This window comes from Rattus norvegicus, chromosome 2 (assembly GCF_021556685.1).
Source record: "Rattus norvegicus strain SHRSP/BbbUtx chromosome 2, alternate assembly SHRSP_T2T, whole genome shotgun sequence".
Lineage (NCBI taxonomy): Eukaryota > Metazoa > Chordata > Mammalia > Rodentia > Muridae > Rattus > Rattus norvegicus.
In genome coordinates, this window is record NC_141535.1 from 193,666,296 (window position 1) to 193,686,067 (window position 19,772).

General features: G+C 37.0%; 1 protein-coding gene and 1 long non-coding RNA gene across 4 annotated transcripts in view; one reads left to right on the forward strand and one right to left on the reverse strand.

Annotated features, from left to right (window-relative positions):
* Magi3 (membrane associated guanylate kinase, WW and PDZ domain containing 3) overlaps positions 1-19,772 on the reverse strand; it is a 197,971-nt gene that overhangs the window by 67,941 nt on the left and 110,258 nt on the right. For both annotated transcript variants that reach the window (XM_087616098.1, NM_139084.3), the window contains 2 exon segments: positions 7,164-7,283; positions 2,352-2,561 (listed from right to left, as the gene is read on the reverse strand). In XM_087616098.1, the coding sequence (XP_087472224.1) occupies positions 2,352-2,561; positions 7,164-7,283 (330 nt within the window).
* Positions 16,376-19,772, forward strand: part of LOC147996471 (uncharacterized) — a 29,700-nt gene continuing 26,303 nt past the window's right edge. Inside the window, exons 1-2 of one of the 2 annotated variants that reach the window (XR_015676701.1) lie at positions 16,376-16,558; positions 16,715-16,845. This is a non-coding gene — a long non-coding RNA (uncharacterized LOC147996471). The remainder of the gene's footprint in view (positions 16,559-16,714; positions 16,846-19,772) is intronic. The other variant, XR_015676704.1, reaches the window with a different exon arrangement.

Consider the following 19,772-nt stretch of genomic DNA (forward strand, 5'->3'; position numbering starts at 1 on the left):
CAAAAGAACTATAAAAACTCCCATCATTCAGTCGACAAGAATCCACTTACCCACTTATTACTGCTGAAGAAAGTCTGGGTTTCTTCCTAAGGCTAACCCTCCAACAGTACCTGACTCTTTCCTACTTTCAGTCTCTCTCCTTTCTATATCACCAATCTTCCCTATCCATTAAATCATATTCTCTACATAAAGACATGTCCCTTCTCCATTCTTTAAAAACCAAGTTATCTTTCTCCTTTGACAAAGCTCTCAAGTTTTCCACTCTATGTCAAACCACCTGCAAACAGTTTAGATCTGCTACGTCTACTTCCACTCCTCCATTTCTCTATGGACCTCACTCTATCAAGGCTTCTGAACTTTCATTAATAAAACTATACTTACCAAGATCACCAATGATCTACACATAATCAAATCCAATGACCAATTCTCGGTCCACATCTCATTTGAACTATCAATAGCATCTGACAAACTGGTTACTTTCTTCCTTCTGTATGCAGTAGCTTCCTGATTGCTATCCCTATTCACACCCATGTCTTCCTATGGCCTGTCTCAATAAAGGAGCCAGAATGAGCCCACTAAAACCTGTTACACAGTCCTCTTCTCAAAATGCAACTGTGACCTCACATCTCAAAGTAAACTCCTGAATCCTTATACTGGCCTCTAGAACTATGCAACATGTGTTCTCCTCCCTACCATCACTGCCTGACCTCATCTGTCACTGCCTGACCTCATTGTCACTGCTGCATTCTTTTACCTTCCATCATTCTGCTCAAACCACATTCAATATATTGGCCACACCATGACCAACACATCGGCTCCTCTGCTATTGCCTAAATACTCCAGGTATACTACCATTTCAGGAATTTAAATTTACAGTTGCCTGTTAGGAACATTCTCTTGGATACCTGGGCTTTATCATTTTGTTTCAGGTCTTTTCTGACAGTTTATCTACAACTGCAAGTTGACTACCTCTCCTTTCTTTCTACCTCCCCACATGCCTTGCTTGGTATCATCAGACAACTTTACATGTTGTTTATCCAGTTATGACTCTCTCATCAGAAAGTGACCTCTGTGAGAACAGGAGTTTTTGTCTGTTTTGTTCACTACCTTATTCCTGGCACTTAGAACAAATGGTTAGCACTTAGTAGCCCAGCAGATGTTCAATAGCTGTTTGTTAAACAAATAAATGAATAAAATCCCTAGTTTATTTTCCTTGCAGAATATGCAATAAAGATTTAAAGGTATCCAATGTTGAAGTCAATCTGGGGGAAATAAGTATGACAGACAAAAGCAATATCAACTAAATGATCTATAATACTCTCAATGTAATTCCAAATGACTAAATCTTTTAAAACACAATTTTTGTCCCGACACCTAAATATATTGGCTAGCTCATTTAACGCTAAACACAGTGCTGAGAAGTTAGCACAATAGCCAGATCTCACTATCTGTAGGGGTAAATAAACAATGATCATATAAGGCAATAAGTATATGCAAAGAAAAATTTAATAGGTGATGAGGGAAATTGGTAATGTTCTGAGATCATATAGAGATGGGTTGCAAATCTAGGAACAGGATTAACATTTACTTCCTTATCTATGCCAGATACTATTCCTGGTATAGTAGATATAGTTAAAATATATATATTTATATTCCCAAAAAAATTCCAGTCTTCATAAAGTTCACATACTATCATTCCAAAGAGAATAGTAACTTTAACTATTCTTTGTATAACTTTAACAATAATAACTTTAACACATCTTTGTGAGGTCTGTTTTCCCAGTTCTCTCTCAACTAAATGTAAGGATTTCCTGGGAAATTACGACACTATTCAGGGACATTCAGACCAGACTCTTCACCCTCACATTTTTATTTTCATTCAGTGAGAGATATGGAAGTTAAGCAAAAGATACAAAAAAAAATGTCAATCTTATTTGCAAATTATCTTTGAGTAGATCCAGAATTTAAATTAAAAATATTGCTAATGAACCTTTTCAGGTAATTTCTTCTGAGATACCTCCAAAGTCTATGCTGGGTCGAAGACTGTATTATAAAACCAATTTTGTTTTAATTCTGGGAAGTAGAACTATGCCAGTAAGATTCCCACATCCCAGCATCACAAGTACTTCAGGCAACAAGGTAATGGCACATCGTTAATGACAGCTACTATTGCTAACTCATGTTAGTTTACAAGATGATCACAGAAATATACATTGTTCCACACGCAGCTTTCAGAGAGAAGTAGAATCCTATCACCTGCTCTGCATACAGTTCAAGAAAAATGTTAGTATTTCAACTCAAGATTGAAGGCAGTCTGAAACCAATCAGAAGTTGTTAATAAGTTTACAAACCCATGCTTCCGCTGCCATTGACAGCTTCTTTGTCCTCATCTTCCTCTTCCTCAGGGAGAGAGCTGTCCATCCTTTCCATCTTGCTGACAGATGTAGTTCGTTTTCTTTGGGATTCTGTGTCAAACTCATTGTCAAAGAGGACCTGATCAACTGGATCGGGCTGGAAAGGACTAGGCTCTGCTGGAGGCTTGGGCGTGCCATAGAAATTTCCTGTGGTGTACAAATGATGGCAGCTGAGAGCACGAATGCTGACCAAGGTACATTAACACTGAATACTGCTTAAAAAGTCCCTCTGCCATTGACTAGAAGGCCAAAGCATTCTGTATGGATGAATTCCTCATATGTTGTCATACATATATTTGCTGGCATACTAATACCATTGTTTTTAATTTTGTTTTACATGGGTCCTTAATTAGGGCTGAATTTAGAAATATAAAAGCATCAATTCTCATATGTAATAATGAAAGACACAAAGGCATATAAAATTAACTAATTTTGTTCTAATGTATAAAATGAATTATTTTACTAAAATGAGGATATATACAAAGGCTAAAAACTATTTCATATAGGACTATAAGCTGTTGTGTAATTTTAAGAAGATTCCTGCACACTTGAATTATATTATCTGACAATTTATTAAAGAGCCATTATATATCAAGTTCTATTCTAGTATACACTCAGAAAAGCAAGAGATAGTTTAATGTTTTCTTCTGAGGATCTTTGATTTTTCCAGTACCAGTACTTGGTCAAGGTTAAAAATAAAAACAAATGAAATAATTTTCAGTTTGTCATGCAGCTCCCACTGAGCAGGCAGGCACCATGGGAAAGTGTTCCATAAGTCTAGCTGTCTTAACAGTCACTGTCCATATGTCAGAGGGGGAAAACATTACCGTGAAATTGGTGAAAGTTTGACTCTAAGTACAATTATCAATATTCAAAAAGTCAGACTCAATTGTTTCTTTGTTTTCAAATACAGATTTAACTGGGTTTTGCCAATAGATGGGTACACAGATTTTGTATTAAAACAGATTAGATTTTCTGTCAATTTTCTGACCTGTATATAAAGATGCAAAGGAAAAGCTGGTTCATTATTTTCTGAGTTGGGGAAAAAGGCACCATAATCTCAATTTTTTTGCATTTTATCTTATTTTATAGACAGGACCTTATTGTGTAGGCCTGGTTGTGCTGAACTCACGATGTATACCCAGGCTGTTCTCAAATCACTGAGATTTACCTGCCAGGCCTCTTCTGGAATTACACGCGTGCGGGACTGTGCCAGCTATTTTTCTGCTTTAAGCTCAATAATCACACTAGCAAAAACTCTGGATCAACCAAAGCAGAAATGAGTGCATGTGTTCTGGGGATGATAGTGTCAACAAAAGTGCACTTTACTGTAAATTCTCAGTGAACTAATGTAGAAAAGTTAACACGTTCTTAAGGAAAGTTAAGGGAAAATGTAGAGTACAAATTGCTATATAGTCAATAAATAGGTTTTGGGGTTTTGCAAATTTTTTTTCTAATTTATTTGTTTAAAAAAAGTCTTCCGGGGTTGGGGATTTAGCTCAGTGGTAGAGCGCTTGCCTAGGAAGCGCAAGGCCCTGGGTTCGGTCCCCAGCTCCGAAAAAAAGAACCAAAAAAAAAAAAAAGTCTTCCTAGGGCTAGGGAAGTGGCCCAGCAGTTAAGAGCAATTGCTTCTCTTGCTCAAGACCCAGGTTCAACTCCTAGCACCTACATGGTAGCTTACTACCATCCATAATTGCAGTTCTAAGAGATCCAACATCCTCTTTTAACCTACACAGGCAAAAGGCATGAACACGGTATACATACATACATACATACATACATACATACATACATACATGCAAGGGGCAAAACGGATTTTTTTTAATCTAAAAACTTTTAAGAAAAGAAAAACCTTTTCATTTGTACAGCTATCAACTATTAAACATTTCAAACATGAAATTAAAAATAACATCTGAATCACATTAGAGTTATATATGTCATAAACATATTTGCTTATATAAATATAGGTGTATTCAACCCCCCAGGTATTAGATTTATCTTTTAAAATCAATATTTAGCAGAATCTTCTCACTTCTCCTCTAACCCTCTCTCTCTTTGACAAAGTCTCATATGTAGCCCCAGATGGCCTAGAACTTGCTGTGTAGACCAGGCTGGCTTCTAACTTCCAGAGATCCATCTGCCGCTACCTCCCTGCCCTTGCCCCCACCTTTGCCCCATCCCTGCTTCCCAAGTCCTGAGATTTGGACTACAGGTATATAGTGTCTATGCTGCTCTCTTTTTGAGAACAGGATCTTATTCAAGGCTGAGGTTGAATTCCTGATCTTGCTGCCTCTTATCTCTAAATGCTGGGATAATAGACATGTTCTTGATTGTACTTGATTGTAATTTATTTGCTTTTACTTTTCTCCTTGACACAGGTCTACTTATAGAACCATTATTTTTGTAAACTTATCAAAGAAGAGCCCCTGTGCTCGGCTGTGAGGAATGAAAACAGACAACTATTCAAAACTACTTCATCAAGCTGAGTAAATACACTCTACAAGTCAAAAATTTTGGTCTAACACCAGGAGAATGATGAAATAAAATACAATACTCAAACTATGGCATATTGTAAGAATTAAATGTAATGAATTCAGATAAATGTGGAACAGTAACAAGGAGTAATCAAAAGCTATAATAATATGTAAAAACAATAAAGAAAAATGAGACAAAGAAACAGATCAGATAAATAATAAATATGTGCAAAAGACACAATAAACATTTTTGAAGAACATAAACAAAATACGAGTATTAAATAAAAAAGAAAGGTCAAATATAAGAGCTAAGCTATCTGAATGAAAGCACACAGACGAAAGTTGGAGCTGCACAGAGATTAGCACCCTATGCAAGGATGACACACAAAATCATGAAGCAGGCTGTATTTTTACTGGACTAAGGGTTTTTTATTTATTATTATTATTAATTTTTACTTTTGGGGGATATCACAGTGTGGAGGGGCACACATGGATGGACTGGGAAGTGAGTGTGACTGGGGTGCATGATGTGAAATTTCCATAGATGTTCCCATAAAAATGTCATATTGAAAGAAAATGAAAACAAATTAGCTTGTCCATTCCTCTGAGACGTCTTCACTTGGCAAAAATGATATTCCTATTATTTTCTGTAAATTTCTTCTTTTGTATCTGTCGTAGCATCTCGGTTTATATTTAGTTTAGTTTTCACTGCCTTCTCTATTAAAATACAAAATTTATTAAAGCAATAGCATTTTGATCTTGTTCACCATAGTATTCCTAGGTCTCTTAAAAGACTTGGCACATAGTACGTACCTGTCAAGTGGTTGCTGAATAAATAAAACATGATCAAATCAATTTTTAAATGAATGGATGATTCATGTGAGCTGAGGCCAGAAAAAGTAGGTCAAAGTTTATAGGCAGGAAGGAAATGACTCAATGTTCTGAATAAGAAAGGGATATGATTAGAAGTACCAGAGTTGAGACTGAGGAAGTCCAGCATTGTAGCAAGGGGCGGGATGGAACTAACAAAAGCAAGACACTGGAAGGCGGCTGGGACAGGGAGACCAACTGCAATAGTATGATGAACTCAATGAAGGGCCTACAGTGTTATAGTGAACTCAATGAAGGGTCTACAGTGTTACAGTGAACTCAATGAAGGGCCTACAATGTTACAGTGAACTCAATGAAGGGCCTACAGTGTTATAGTGAACTCAATGAAGGGTCTACAGTGTTACAGTGAACTCAATGAAGGGCCTACAATGTTACAGTGAACTCAATGAAGGGCCTGCAATGTAGCAGTGAGAACACTGCCAGGGAAGTGGCTACCAGGATGAAATGACTACATGTGGTGACTGAAGGGAAACAAATATGTGCACACATATGCATAAGCATGCATGTGAACTGAGACACATTCAAGGGTATTTACTGGACATCATCTCTTACACACCATCAAGTAAGACAGGCACTGTCCCTGCTACACAGAAGTTGTGAAAGTCACACTTAGAAAAGCAGAACAAACATGACGAAAAAGTATAAGGTGCTATGGGAGTGGATAAGCTCACCAAGAGGAAAAGTGTGTGAGTTTTTTAAAAAGTACACAACATGGAATCATTTAAGAGTTGAAACTGACCTCGTTTGTTCTTCAGAAAAACAAATGAGTATAGTAAACAGAGATATGAAAATCAATTATTGGTGCTTTCTTTTCTGCAAGATTTTCAGGCTTTTCAAAGTATGTAGACTTTAGATTTCCAGCCATGGACAGAAAGTCATCAACAAGCACTTGTTGGGTTCAGAGGATAATGGTGAATTGCTTTGAAATATGCAAACTTGCCAGTTTGACTAATTTTTAGTTTATTGTTCACAATGAACTTTTAAATGTGATATAATGCTTTTGGTTATTGTCTAATTCCATCTAATCAGTAAATTGGAAATTTCCTAATTAAAAGAAAATCACATTTTCTTATGTCTTAAGACTTTATTTTATGCATACAGTTATTTTGCCTCATATATATCTGTATACCATATGTGTGCAGTGCCCACAGAGGCCCAAAGAGGGCACTGTATCCCCTGTAACTGAAGTTTAAAACAGTTGCTAGCCATCATGCAGATACTAGAAATCAAAAACAAGTCTTTTGGAGGAACAGCCAGTGTTCTTAACTGTTAATCCATCTCCCTAGGCCTCGCAAATAACTTTTTAAAAATTGTATTTACTGATACAATTCCCTCTGAAATGATTCTGGTTATCTGGAGGTAATTTTAATATTTGGGGACATACCATCATACGTTCCACTTTCTAACAATGCTCCGCTTTCTTCCAGTGCCTTGAATTGTTCAACAGAAATGAAATTATAGTCCACCCCTGGAACTTCCCCATCCCTGGGAGCCCTTGTAGTGCCTAAGGAGAAAAGAAAAAAGATAATCGTAAAATACTTTTTAAAATACAAATAATCAGATGTCAGTCTAAGAAGACTACATGGAAGATAAAACTTATTTAATACATTGTATCTGATGTATTAAAGTATAATAATAACTATATGAGAAAATATACTTGAATAAAATAGTAATAAAATTCAAATCTATAAAAACCCTATAGTAAGTTTAGTGTCAATAAAGACTTAATTTCCTGGCATACAGATTTTTAAAATATTTTATTTTTAAACTTTTAAGAGTGTGTGTGTGTGTGTGTGTGTGTGTGTGTGTGTGTGTGTGTGTATGGGAGCACCAAGCTCCCAGATGTAAGGGTAGACCACTCTGCTTCTCCCTCCCCAGCTAAGCTGTACTGACTTTGACACACAACTGATCCAAGCTGGACCCAGACAACTAATGAGCCATGGCAACAACACACGATGGCTATTTTAAGCCACAGAACTTCAAGGCAATTTGTTATGTAGCAAAGTCTAACAGGATGTGCAAATGAACAGTACTGTAAAATATATGGCTACATAAAATTCAATTCATAGGCAAATCATACTGCAAATAATGCCATAAGGATAGCACTAACCAAAGGGGCAAGAAGAACTTAGTCTGCAATTATTATAATCTATGGTCTGCTTTAGAAGAGTCATTTAACTTATCTGGGATTCATTATCTTTCTCCAAAGTGGTGGTGGACAAGACGGTGCTCATGATCCTATTAAGGCATGGATATCATAGGATTCCAAAACATACATTGCTAAGACTTAGAAAATGGCTCTAATTCTCATCACAAATTACTATAAACTCTGGCTGCCTCTCATGAAGATTAAAAAAAAACCCCTTATTTTCTTACCCTTTTGCCTTTATTATCTCAAAAATGTCTTTAGTTTCTTGACATTCTCTCTATATTTTATGTGTACGAGTTATATAATACGTTTCTCCTTTTTACAAAGAAAAGAAGTTCTGTCTACTCAGTTTCCACCTCCTCTCATTTTCTCCTCAGCACATTAGAATCTTATCTTTGCCCCAATCATTCAATAAGAAATTTTCTATGTTCAAAGCTAATCTCTACTTTAACTCAATCTTTCTACAGCTGCAACCATTTAATACAGTTAATCAAATGGTGGTGGTGACCACCAACCATAAAGTTACTTCATTATTAGTTAACTGTTATTTTGCTACTGTTATGAATCATAACATAAAATCTCTGATATGAAAATATCTGATATGTGACCCCTCTTGGGTCCCTACACACAGTTTGAGAACCATTTTCTTAGAGCATAACCCCTGGTAAGCCGACAGTACTCCAGGAGAAGAACATATATCCAAGAATGTTTGTGCAAATTGATCCTGATGGGAGGAAAAATTAGGTGAGCTGAGAAAGAAAGTAAAGTTAATCTGTTTAAGAGGTGAGAGGAGTAAATATAATCAAAACACAGTGTAAAAAACTTTTCAGTGGGGGAAGTTATTTGGGCCAAGTGAGATGGCTCAGTGGGTAAAAGCACTCCCCACTCAAGCCTGATGACTTAAAAGTTGATCCCCAAATCTCAAGGTGGAAGCAGAGAATCACTCTCAAAAGCTGTTCTCTGATCTCTACATGTGCACTTAGAGCACACAACAACAACAACAACAACAACAGACAAGAAATAAACAAAAGTCCATGGAATTTAGTCATGGGCTCCAAACTAATATAATTCTTGTGAAACTTAATTGGTTGTCATGTGACAGACATGGTGTTTCCTCCTGCCTTTAATCAGGAGACAAGGGAGGTAAAGACAAGGTTTGAGAGCACAAGGCCAACCTGGCAACACAGTGACACTCTATTTCAGAAAACAAAGAGCAAGTTAGTTACCGTCAACATAGATTAGCATAAAAAATGAAATCTGATTAACTTCTCTCAGTTTTTGGCATATGTGTGTTTTTTTGCTCAAACGTGGCCCAAGCTAGAGTCAGCCGAGGAAGGAGCCTCAGTTGAGGAAATGTTTCCATGAGATCCAGCTGTAGGCATTTTCTCAATAAGTAACCAATGGGGCAGGGCCTCAGCCCATTGTGGATGCTGCCATCCCTGGGCTGGTGGTCCTGGGTTCTATAAGAAAGCAGGCTGAGTAAGCCAGGGGAAGCAAGTCAGTAAGCAGCACCCCTCCATGGCCTCTGTATCAGCTCCTGCCTCCAGGTTCCTGCCCTGATTTCCTTCAATGATGAACAGCAAATAGGGAAGTGTAAGTGGAATACACCCTTTCCTCAATTTGCTTTTTGGTCATGATATTATAGAAACCCTAGCAAAGACACTCACTTTCCCTTCTGCTATGAACTCTTACCAGAAGCCAAGCAAATGCTAGCACCATGCTCTTGAACTTTCAGATTAATGAGTCAAACCCCACCCCCAAAACCCAAACCCTTTTTCTTTATAAACTACCCAGTCTCAGTAATTTCTAACAGCAACAGAAAATAAATTATGCCACTAGCTATATAGATTTTCTGTTATAAAGTAGCTACCTTTTAAAAAATTAATTTGTAGGTCTTTAGGTTCTTGATGCTATAATAAATCAGTAAATCTAATCTGACAGGAGTCTGTACAATACACCATCATTTCATCTCTAAAGATGATTTAAAACTCTATTGTAAGATTGTGCCCCAGTTGTTATTATTTTAGAACATGAGATAATTGTTGTACTAATGATGAAGTTTTATAGTCCCTTTTCAAGAACATGTATTACATAGAAAACATTTCTATGAAGTATGAGCTTTCTAAAAGTAATTTCTTCTTATTGGACATGTGTCCAATAGACACTGAAGAGAAACTAGAGCCAGAGATAACCTTTCAAAAACTATTACAATCCTGCAAACAAAACAAATAGTTCTAATAAAATATTACTGCAGTTGAAAATAAATGCTAAAATTCTAATAAAAAGTACTAGAGTCCAGAAGCTATTTTTTTTAAATGATGGGGTAAGTCATGTGCTACAGAACTCTTAAGACTAACCATTATGATCAAACAGAGGCCACACTGAAGGAAGTAGGCCCCGTCGTTTCTACTTGAGTTCCCTCAGGTACAGCATTCAGCTGTGCTCATTTATTCTGATTTCTTGGTTCTATTTGATGATAAGACACTTAGCTTGTGAAAAAAATGACATAAGAACTAAGACAACCTGTTACATTGCTATCATGCACACTTACCAATCGTATCTGAGATAATTTGCATTAGAGAAATAAATACCCAAACAGGCATTATCTCCTCTTACTCTGATTTGTTTTATTTTTTTCTCTGTGTGTGTGGGGTACTCACATGTATGATGCACATGTCTGTGTGAATATGTGTGGGCATGTGTGTGCAAGTGCAATACCTGTCCATAGATGCAAAGGCCAAATGACAACGTAATGTGTCCTTCCTCATCACCTTTGCCTGTCGTTCAGAGGCAAGATCTCTCCCTGAACTTGGGCTTGAGTTTCCTTAGCAAAGTTGGAAGCCAGCAAGGCCTGGTCATCCTCCTCCTCCTCACGCCCATCTGTGAGCAGTTAAGATATTCTCAGAATGCCTGGCTTATTACAGGGGTGCTGGGATACAGCTCCAGTCCTCACAGTTGTGCAATACGTCCTCTGAGTGGATAAGCCGTGTGTAGCCTTAGAAAGTACTGTAGCAAAGTCAGACTCACAATCGTTCCTAAGTAAAGTGAAATAGATGTGGAGTGGAGAGTGGAGAGGAGGGAGCATGAAGAGCATTCCCGTTTCCTATTTATTCCAATGATACCCACCAGGATTTACTAAAAAGCCAATTATCAGTCACAACAATTCTGTAGAAATGAGTATTTGCCACCAGGCTTTCTATTACATCCTATTATTATGCTACAATTATTCTATTTTCACGATAAACTGATAAACAGCATACAAAATTTGTTATTTTCCAGTAATAACTTTCCTCTATAGCTTCTAGAATCAAATACATAAAAGGAAGGCTCAAAATGAGCCACCATGTGGTTGCTGGGATTTGAACTCAGGACCTCTGGAAGAGCAGCCAGTGCCCTTAACCACTGAGCCATCTCTCCAGTCTCCGGCTCAAAATGAAAGAACCAGAAATTTCTATTGCCTGGCAAGATGGCGTACAAGGTAAAGTGAGTTTAATCCCATGACCAACCTGGTAGAGAGAACTGAGTCTCTCACATTGTCCCTCTGACCTTTCCTCCCTCCCAAGTGAATGAATAAGTGTAATAAAAAAGTTTTAGAGGCACTTCCCATCAATTTATTCAGATCTTTTTAGTCTTTTTTTTTTTAGGACAGATGTGAAAAAAATACAAGAGCACAAATCTACTTTTATTTATTTACTCTCCATTAGTTTAGATCCGGGATGGGCACAGCATCACACGGATTCCATGTCCAGTGGCCTTTGCAGGAAGGTTGCTTTGGAATTTGGCACGAACCATGCCACTGTTTCCATGGGCCCGAGTTACTTTTCCCCAGATCACTCTGGTTTTGTCTGGTTTGCCTCCAGGAGTCACTGTATTGTTTTTTGCTTTGTACACACACCTCTTGCTTAAGTAGAACTCAATTTCATCTTGGGCATAAACACCTTCAATTTTAAGAAGAGCCGTGTGTTCTCTTTGGCTCTGGAGGCCTCGCCTGTAGCCAGCAAAAATGGCCTTGCACCACAGCCTTCCAGACATACTTGCTTTTTTTTTTTTTTTTTTAGAAGTCCTGTTCCCAGCAGGCCTCCAAAGGCACCAAGATGGTGGAAAGAGAGATCTTTTTAGTCTTATCTTATAGAAAAATATTATGGGGGCTGGAGAGATGGTTCAGTGGTTAAGGGCACTGACTGCTCTTCCAGAGGTCCTGAGTTCAATTCCCAGCAACCACATGGTGGCTCACAACCATCTGTAATGGTATCTTCTGATGTGCAAAGACAGCTACAGTGTGCTCATATACATAAAATAAAAAAAATGAATCTTTTAAAAAAAAGAAACCTTATACTCATTTAGGTTAATTTCTAGGTGTCTCATTCTTTTTCTTTTGGGACAAGATTTCACAGTACAGCTCTGGCTGTTCTCAAACTTAGAGTGATCCTCATGCTTCAGCCTGCCAAGTGCTAAGATTAAAGTCATGTGCCACCATGCTACTTTGGGGAGCAAGCTTGTCAGATAAGCCTTCTACCTCTGACCTATATCCCAACCAAATTCTTAGCAAACTTTTATTTTTAAATTACTGATGGAATAAAATAATACAAAAACGGAGGTTTGGTCATTGTATTGGAGTATTAACTTACCTATAATGAAATGTACTAATTCTAATAGTATAATTGCTGTGAGTTTAAAAAACCACAAGCCCCAAGTTTTCCTAGGACCTTCTGTGGCCTCATTTCTATGGCAGCAGCTGATCTACTGACATTACAGTTTGCTTTTAATAGAAGCTTCCTGTGCATGGAACAGTAGGCTGCCTATACTAATTGTCTGCATCTGGCCTCTTTAGTCTGGAACGAGGCTTAGGACGCACCCATGTTTAATTTCTTCTGACGTATGACATTATGTCTTTTATTGAAAAAAAAAAAAGGTCCTTGTCATTCTTTTCCAAGCAGAATGACTTCTATGTCTTTTTGTTGTTTCATTATTCTGGCTAGAATTCTATACTGTGCTGAACAGTATAGCAGCAATAAACTTCCCTCGTATGTCACCTCATAGTATAGAAAAAGCTTACTGATGAGTGTGATGCTACTTGTGGACTTGTCAGATACACTCTCTATATACTGAAGTAGTTTCCTTTCCTTATACTCCTAATCTGATGAGTATGGTATTTTTCAATCATAATAGAATATTAAATTTTGTGAAATACTTTTTCTGTATTAACTGAGATGTATATGTACATTTATTGGTTCATAGGTTAAACTATATTCATATTGCAGGTATAAATCCCACCTATTCATTACAGATTATTGTTTTAACTGAATTAGATTTACTAATATTTTAAGACTAGGGGTCAATAGTTATAATGGGTTTAGGCTTTTTGTTGAAAAATACTATTTTAATTTCCCCAATAGTCACAGGTCTCCTCATGTTTTTTGATTTTTTATGATTCAGTCCTGGTAAGGTTTTGTTTCTGGTTAGTCACTTACCTATTTCCTCTAGTTACTAACTGCATAGTGTACAGTTATTCCTAGTATTGTCATAACTCTCACATCAGTTTTCATGTCTTCACTTTCTTATTTTAGACACTAAGGTTTGCTCTGCCAATTGTTCATTTTCAAAATCTTGGCTTCACTCATTTCTTCTATGGCCTTTCTATTTTGTATTTAATTATCTCTGCTCTTAACATCGCTATCCCTTCCTCTTGTTGACTTTGGGTTCAGCTTCTCCCTGTTGTTGGTCCTTCAAGCACAAAGTTTAAAATTCTCAGGTGACTGGTTTCCCTCGTAACTTTCATCACATCCTGTAAGGTTTGGTATGTTGTATTTTCAGTTTTACTGATGCCAGATAAGTTCTCAACTTGACTGTAATTCCTATTTTCAGCCACTTGTTATTTAAAGGTGCCCTGTTTTAACTTCCACACATTTGTAGTTTTCTGCTTTTCTCCTGTTATTAGTTTATTTCACTATGGTCAGGAGAGACACTTCATATATTTAAATTTGTTAAAGAGACTGTGTGTGTGGCCTGAGGATGTGTATCCCACTGCTGTTGCATAAAGAACTCTGTATTTAACCGCTAGCTCCATTTGGTCTATTATGTTATTAAAGGTCTCTGTTTTAGGCTGGGCAGTGGGGCATACCTTTAATCACAGCACTTGGGAGGGAGAACCAGGAAGGTCTCTGTGGGTTTTAGGCCAGCTTGGTCTACATAATAGAGTTCTACAACAGCTAGATAGGACACCGTTTTTCAAAAAAGATTTTCTTTTTTTCCTGTGCTAAATTTCTTTTTGTTTATGGGTAGGATGCCTCTATAAAGAGATACTAATATCTGATGATCTATTTACCACTGATGGGCACTGGGGCTATTTCTCAATTTTGGCTATTATAACTAAAGAAGCCAAGAACTTATAAGTCTTTAAATAGAATCATATTAATTTATATTGGGTTAATGCCTAAGAATGAAAATGCTGAATCATATGGTGAATAGCATATTTAACTTTATTATTAAATGTATATTTACTATTATTAAATGTATATTTACTATTATTAAATGTATATTTAATTTACATGTAAATTTCAAATTATTTTTCCTAAGGTAAATCATTCTACATTCTCACAAACATATAAGCTGGTTTATTAATATAAATCTTTACATGTAGAAATTTTTTGAAGGTTACCAGTCAAATTTCCTAAATCCTAAAAATAAATTAAGTTGATAAGGAAAATGGAATAAATTACATTACAATTCTGTGAGAAACAGTCTTAACAATTTGATGTAGAGCTTATTGGTTTAAAGAAACTGACTGATATCAACTGAAAGTAAGAGTGGACAACACTGGAAACCAGTATCAACTGTTCAAGCTGGGTTTCCAGACAATAGGACAGTGCATGTACGAAAGCACCATTTAAAATCCATCCAGTCTTACTGGCAGCTATTCTCTAAAAGTGTGTTTGCAAGTCCCTGTCTGTAATGGTGTGTCTTTCTTACAAAAGCAACATCAATGTGATCATATGCATAGCTATGCTTCGTACAAATTCTGTGAGTGCCATTTCAAGAAACAGCAGGTTTTGAAAACTAAGTTCTTAAATTGGCAGTTTCAACATAGGACTCCCTGTAATACTATTAACTTTGCTGGGAGAGCTGAAGGTTACTTATTTGAATACCACCCAGTAATATCCCCTGGCACTTTTCACTATGAGTATTTGCTATAAAGTTCAATCTTTCATAAACACTATAGCAGAAAAATGCAAAAATAAGCAGTAAATATTATGAAACACTACTGTATGATAATTTGAAATTTTGAGGTAAAAGCATTAGATATTTCAAGGTAAAATCAAACTGAAAAGAAACACAAAATATTTTCATCATAAAAATTAGATGATACAATCTGTAATCTAATGTCCAATGTGAAGACATTTTTAAACAGTCTTTTAACAAGCTGAGAATATCACTACAAAAATCAAAAAAAATCTCTACCTGGAATATCTGTCAAGACCAAAGGTTAACAAATAATATAATGGTTGCTTAATGTGTCTTACACTTTCATTCTGGGAGTTTATGCCATCAAATCTACAGAACTTTTTCTGAAATAAGGTCTTGTTCTACAGCTCAAGCTGCTTTTAAACTTGTTGGCATCCCCTTGGCTTTAGCCTCAAGTTCTGGGATTAAAGATATTAGCCACCACACATGGTTTAAATTAGTTATTTGGCACTCATATTGTACTAATATTCCATTCTTTAAAAGATTTCCTCTATTAAGTGTCTGTATTGGTAGAAATCATTTAAAAGTTATTAAAATCTTGTTAGTTCATAATAATAAAATATTAGACAAAGCGTACTACTTTCTTCCTGTAGTACAGGACTCCCTATGCAACACTCCATCCCAGATCACAGTGTTTGCAGCTATCATTACTGTTCTGTCAACCAAGTACAGCAGCCATTGGGCTCATAAGTACTGGATTCATTTGGCATTTTGTCATAGTCAACCACAGAAAAAAAACCCATGATTAAACTCATGTGAGTCCTCAGTTTGTCATGAGCTTTAAGTCTCCTACTCCTCACTGCAAAGAACTGAGCACTGGTTCCAGATCAAGAATACAACCAAAACCTCCCTCAAGATCCCTTCTTAGAGAGTCTGTTTTCTGAGACCATTATCATTACCAATTCTTTGACAGTCAGGATTCAGAAAAGAGAAAGAAAAAGTAACAGGATGGTTAAAGAACTATTAACAGTATTTACAGAGAATTAACTGAGATTTAACAAGAATTCTAAGTAGAACTAAGAGATAACTCTGAAAAGTACCAACTTATACCCAAGGAAAAATACCCAAGTGCAGCCTGCCATGGAGGAACATGCCCCAAAATCTCTATTTCAGATCTCATTCATGCAGGTGTGGTAAGAGTAAACAATCTTGCTGGATTGCTAGGAGACAATGCCACTTCAGTGGGTCAAGGCAGGAAGTGGGTCAGAACAGTCTAGAGTTAGTGAGTCACCAGCAAGCTGCCCAGGGGAGTGGTAGTGGGTAAAGGGTGTTTTAATAGAAAAACAACTGGAACACTTGTTGAACTTGCCAGAAACCTCTTCTAGGTGCTATTGTATCAAGTGAGGAACACAGCTTGATCCACCACAGCCGCCACAATGTAACAATTGGTAAGTAGATGTAACAGTAGAATTAAGGACGCTACTAATGAGGGCTCTACTATTTATGCTGACAAGCGCCTCACTGGTATCACTGAAATTCCTCTGAGGAGCTGACTGCTAGGTACTGCTGAAATTAACTAGTTTTTTTTTTTTTTTTTTGCAAAGCAAGAGCAAAAAGACAAAAGCTGAAACCAAGAGAAGAAACCTGTTCTTTTTCCAGAATCATTCCTGTGCCCTCTAGTGACAAAGCTTAGCACTGTACTGGAGGGTAGAAGAACAATGTCCCAATATTACAGGTAGGCAAGAAATAGTAATTTGGCATGGATAGGCAATGAGCAAAAACTGGCTTTCTGAGACACTCTCATGTTAATGGGAATTAAATTTAATATAAGAAGTTCTACATATATAAAAAAATATCACTTTATCCTCTACTGTGTCATACTTGTTTTCAAGTTATACACTAACCTTGCATTTCTGTAATAAGCCCTAATTAACATACATCCTTTTATATACTGTTACATACTGATTTGCTGAAATACTACTAAATGTTTTGAATCAATGTTCATGAAATTTGAAGTCTACTATTGTTTAATTTTAATATTTGTCTACTTTTTGTTCAGTTACGTACAATAATGTTCAAATAACGGAGTGAATTGGGAATTGTCCCCGCTTATTTTATTATTAGCTCACTTTACATAACGGGTGCTTTATGTCTGTACACATGTCCATGCCTTCTGCCCGCCCCCAGAGGTCGGAACTGGAGTTACGGACAGTTGTGAGCTGCCTCCTAGGCACTGGGAATCACATGGATCCTCTGAATGAGCAGGAAGTGCTCGTAGCCAATAAGATTTGTTCGAAATCCTCTCTTCTATTGTCCAGAAAATGTATGGAATTGATTTTCTTTTTGGAAAATTTACCTACTATCTGGACCTGAAGTTTTCTTTATAATAAAATTACCAACTATAAACTTCTCTAAAGAAAAGTTTTTGGGTTATCTTTTAGAATGAGCACTGGTAGTTTTAGTATTCTGAAGAATTTGTTCATTTCATACAATTTGAGGAATTTATTTCAGTATAAAATTTCTCAGAATGTTTTTAATATTCACCTAATTCATCTAATTGTCTCTCTCTCTTTCCAAAGTAGTATGGTTATATTTTTAGGTCATCAATCAAATTGATGCAAAAAACAAATCAACTTTTGTTTTTCTCTATTTCCTATTTCACTAAGTCTTGCTTTCACTTCTACTAATTTCTTTCCTAGCTAGTTTTGCTTTATGCTATTCTTTTTCTTTCCATTCTTAAGACAAATGTTTGTATCATCTGAGAGCTTTGTTAACTAATACAAATATGTAGTATGTTTCCATCCAAATGGTGCTCTAGCTTCCTAGAAAATTTTTTATTCAACATGTTTGATACATTTCTGCTATGTTGCTGTGTTTGTTTTATTTCTCTGTTGATTTTTTTTTGATAAGCAAGTTAGGAATATTACTTAATTTCCAAGTATGGAGATTTTCTAGATTTCATTCTGTCGATAATTTCTAATTTAGTTTCCACTATAGTGAAGTAACATATTTTACATTATGTAAACATTCTTACTTCACTGAGTCTCCTTTTGTGGTTCAGTCACCATAGTTACAACATTTCATGCCTACTAGAAAAGAATGTACACTGTACTATTGTTGGGCAGTGTATTCTAATAAATAGTAACTAGTCATAATAATAGAGTGCTGTTCTTTTTTATTATTTATTTACATTCCAAATCTTGCCCCTTTCTGGCCCTCCTTCCACAAGTTTTTCACCCCATTTCCTCTCCCCTTTGCCTCTGGGAGGGTGTTCCTCCACCCACCAACCCACTCCCACCTCACCCTTCTAACATCCCCCTTCCCTGGGACATCAAGTTTCTACAGAATTAAGTACATCCTTTCCCACTGAGGCCAGACAATGCAGTCTTCAGCTTCATGTGTTAATGGGGACCAAGGACTAGCCATGTTTGCTTGATGGCTAGTGGGTTAGTTAATACTGTTGTTTTTTCCTATAGGGTTGCAATCCTCTTCAGCTCCCTCAATCCTTCCCCTAACTCTTCCATAGGAGTCCCTGACCTCAGTCCAATGGTTGGCTGTAAGTATCTGCGTCTGTCTCGGTCAGCTGCTGGCAGAGCCTCTCAGAGGACAGCCATGCTAGGCCCTTGTCTTCAAGCACAACAATGTTATCAGTTATATATCAGGGTTTGGGGCCTGCACATGGGCTGGATCCCAAGTTGGGTCAGTCTCTGGATGGCCTTTTCTTCAGTCTCTGCTCCATTTTTGTCCCTTTAGACAAGAAGAATTCTGGGTCAAAAATTTTAAAGATGGGTGGGCCCCCCTGCCACAAATGGAGGCCATGTCTATCTACCGGAGGTGGTCTCTTTAGGTTCCATCTCCCCATTGTTGGGCATTTCAGCTACGGTCATCTCCATTGGGTCCTGGGAGCCTCTAACATCCGTCATGTCTGGGAATTTCTAGAGGTCCCCACAACCGCCATCTCCCACTGCACACTGCTGCATATTTCTATTTATTCTCCCTCTGGGCTTCTCTTGTCTCCCCCATTCCTGATCCTGACCCCCTTCCCCTCCTCTTCCCCTCTCTCAGGTTCCTCCCTCCCTATATTTCCCTATATCAACACTTGGGCCTTCCTTCATCTGGTTTCATCTGGCTGTGAATTATACCATGGGTATTCTGAATTTTTCAGCCAACATCCACTTATCAGTGAGTTCATATCATACATGTCCTTTTGGGTCTGAGTTATCTCACTCAGGATATTTTCTAGTTCCGTTCCATCCATTTGCCTGCAAAATTCACGATGTCCTCGTTTTTAATAGCTGAGTAGTATTCACTGTGTAGATGAACTACACTTTCTATATCCATTCTTCCATTGTAATATAGTGGAGCACATGTCCTTGTGATATAGTGAAGCATCTTTGGGTATATGCCCAGGAGTGCTATAGCTGGGTCCTCAGTTCGATTAGTTTATATTTCTATGTGTTCACACTCATTGATCTTTACTTCTGCATTCTGGAATCTGTTTTTATATCTGAGTTTTAAGTTTTACTTCCTTTTTGCTGTTATACTTTCTCTTGACTGTGTTCACTGCATGGTTTAATCCTTGAACATTTTTTAAAACTCTAACATTCCTTGTGTGGTAGTATGTCTCATGTATCATTTCTATATCTTTCCTATCAGCTGACC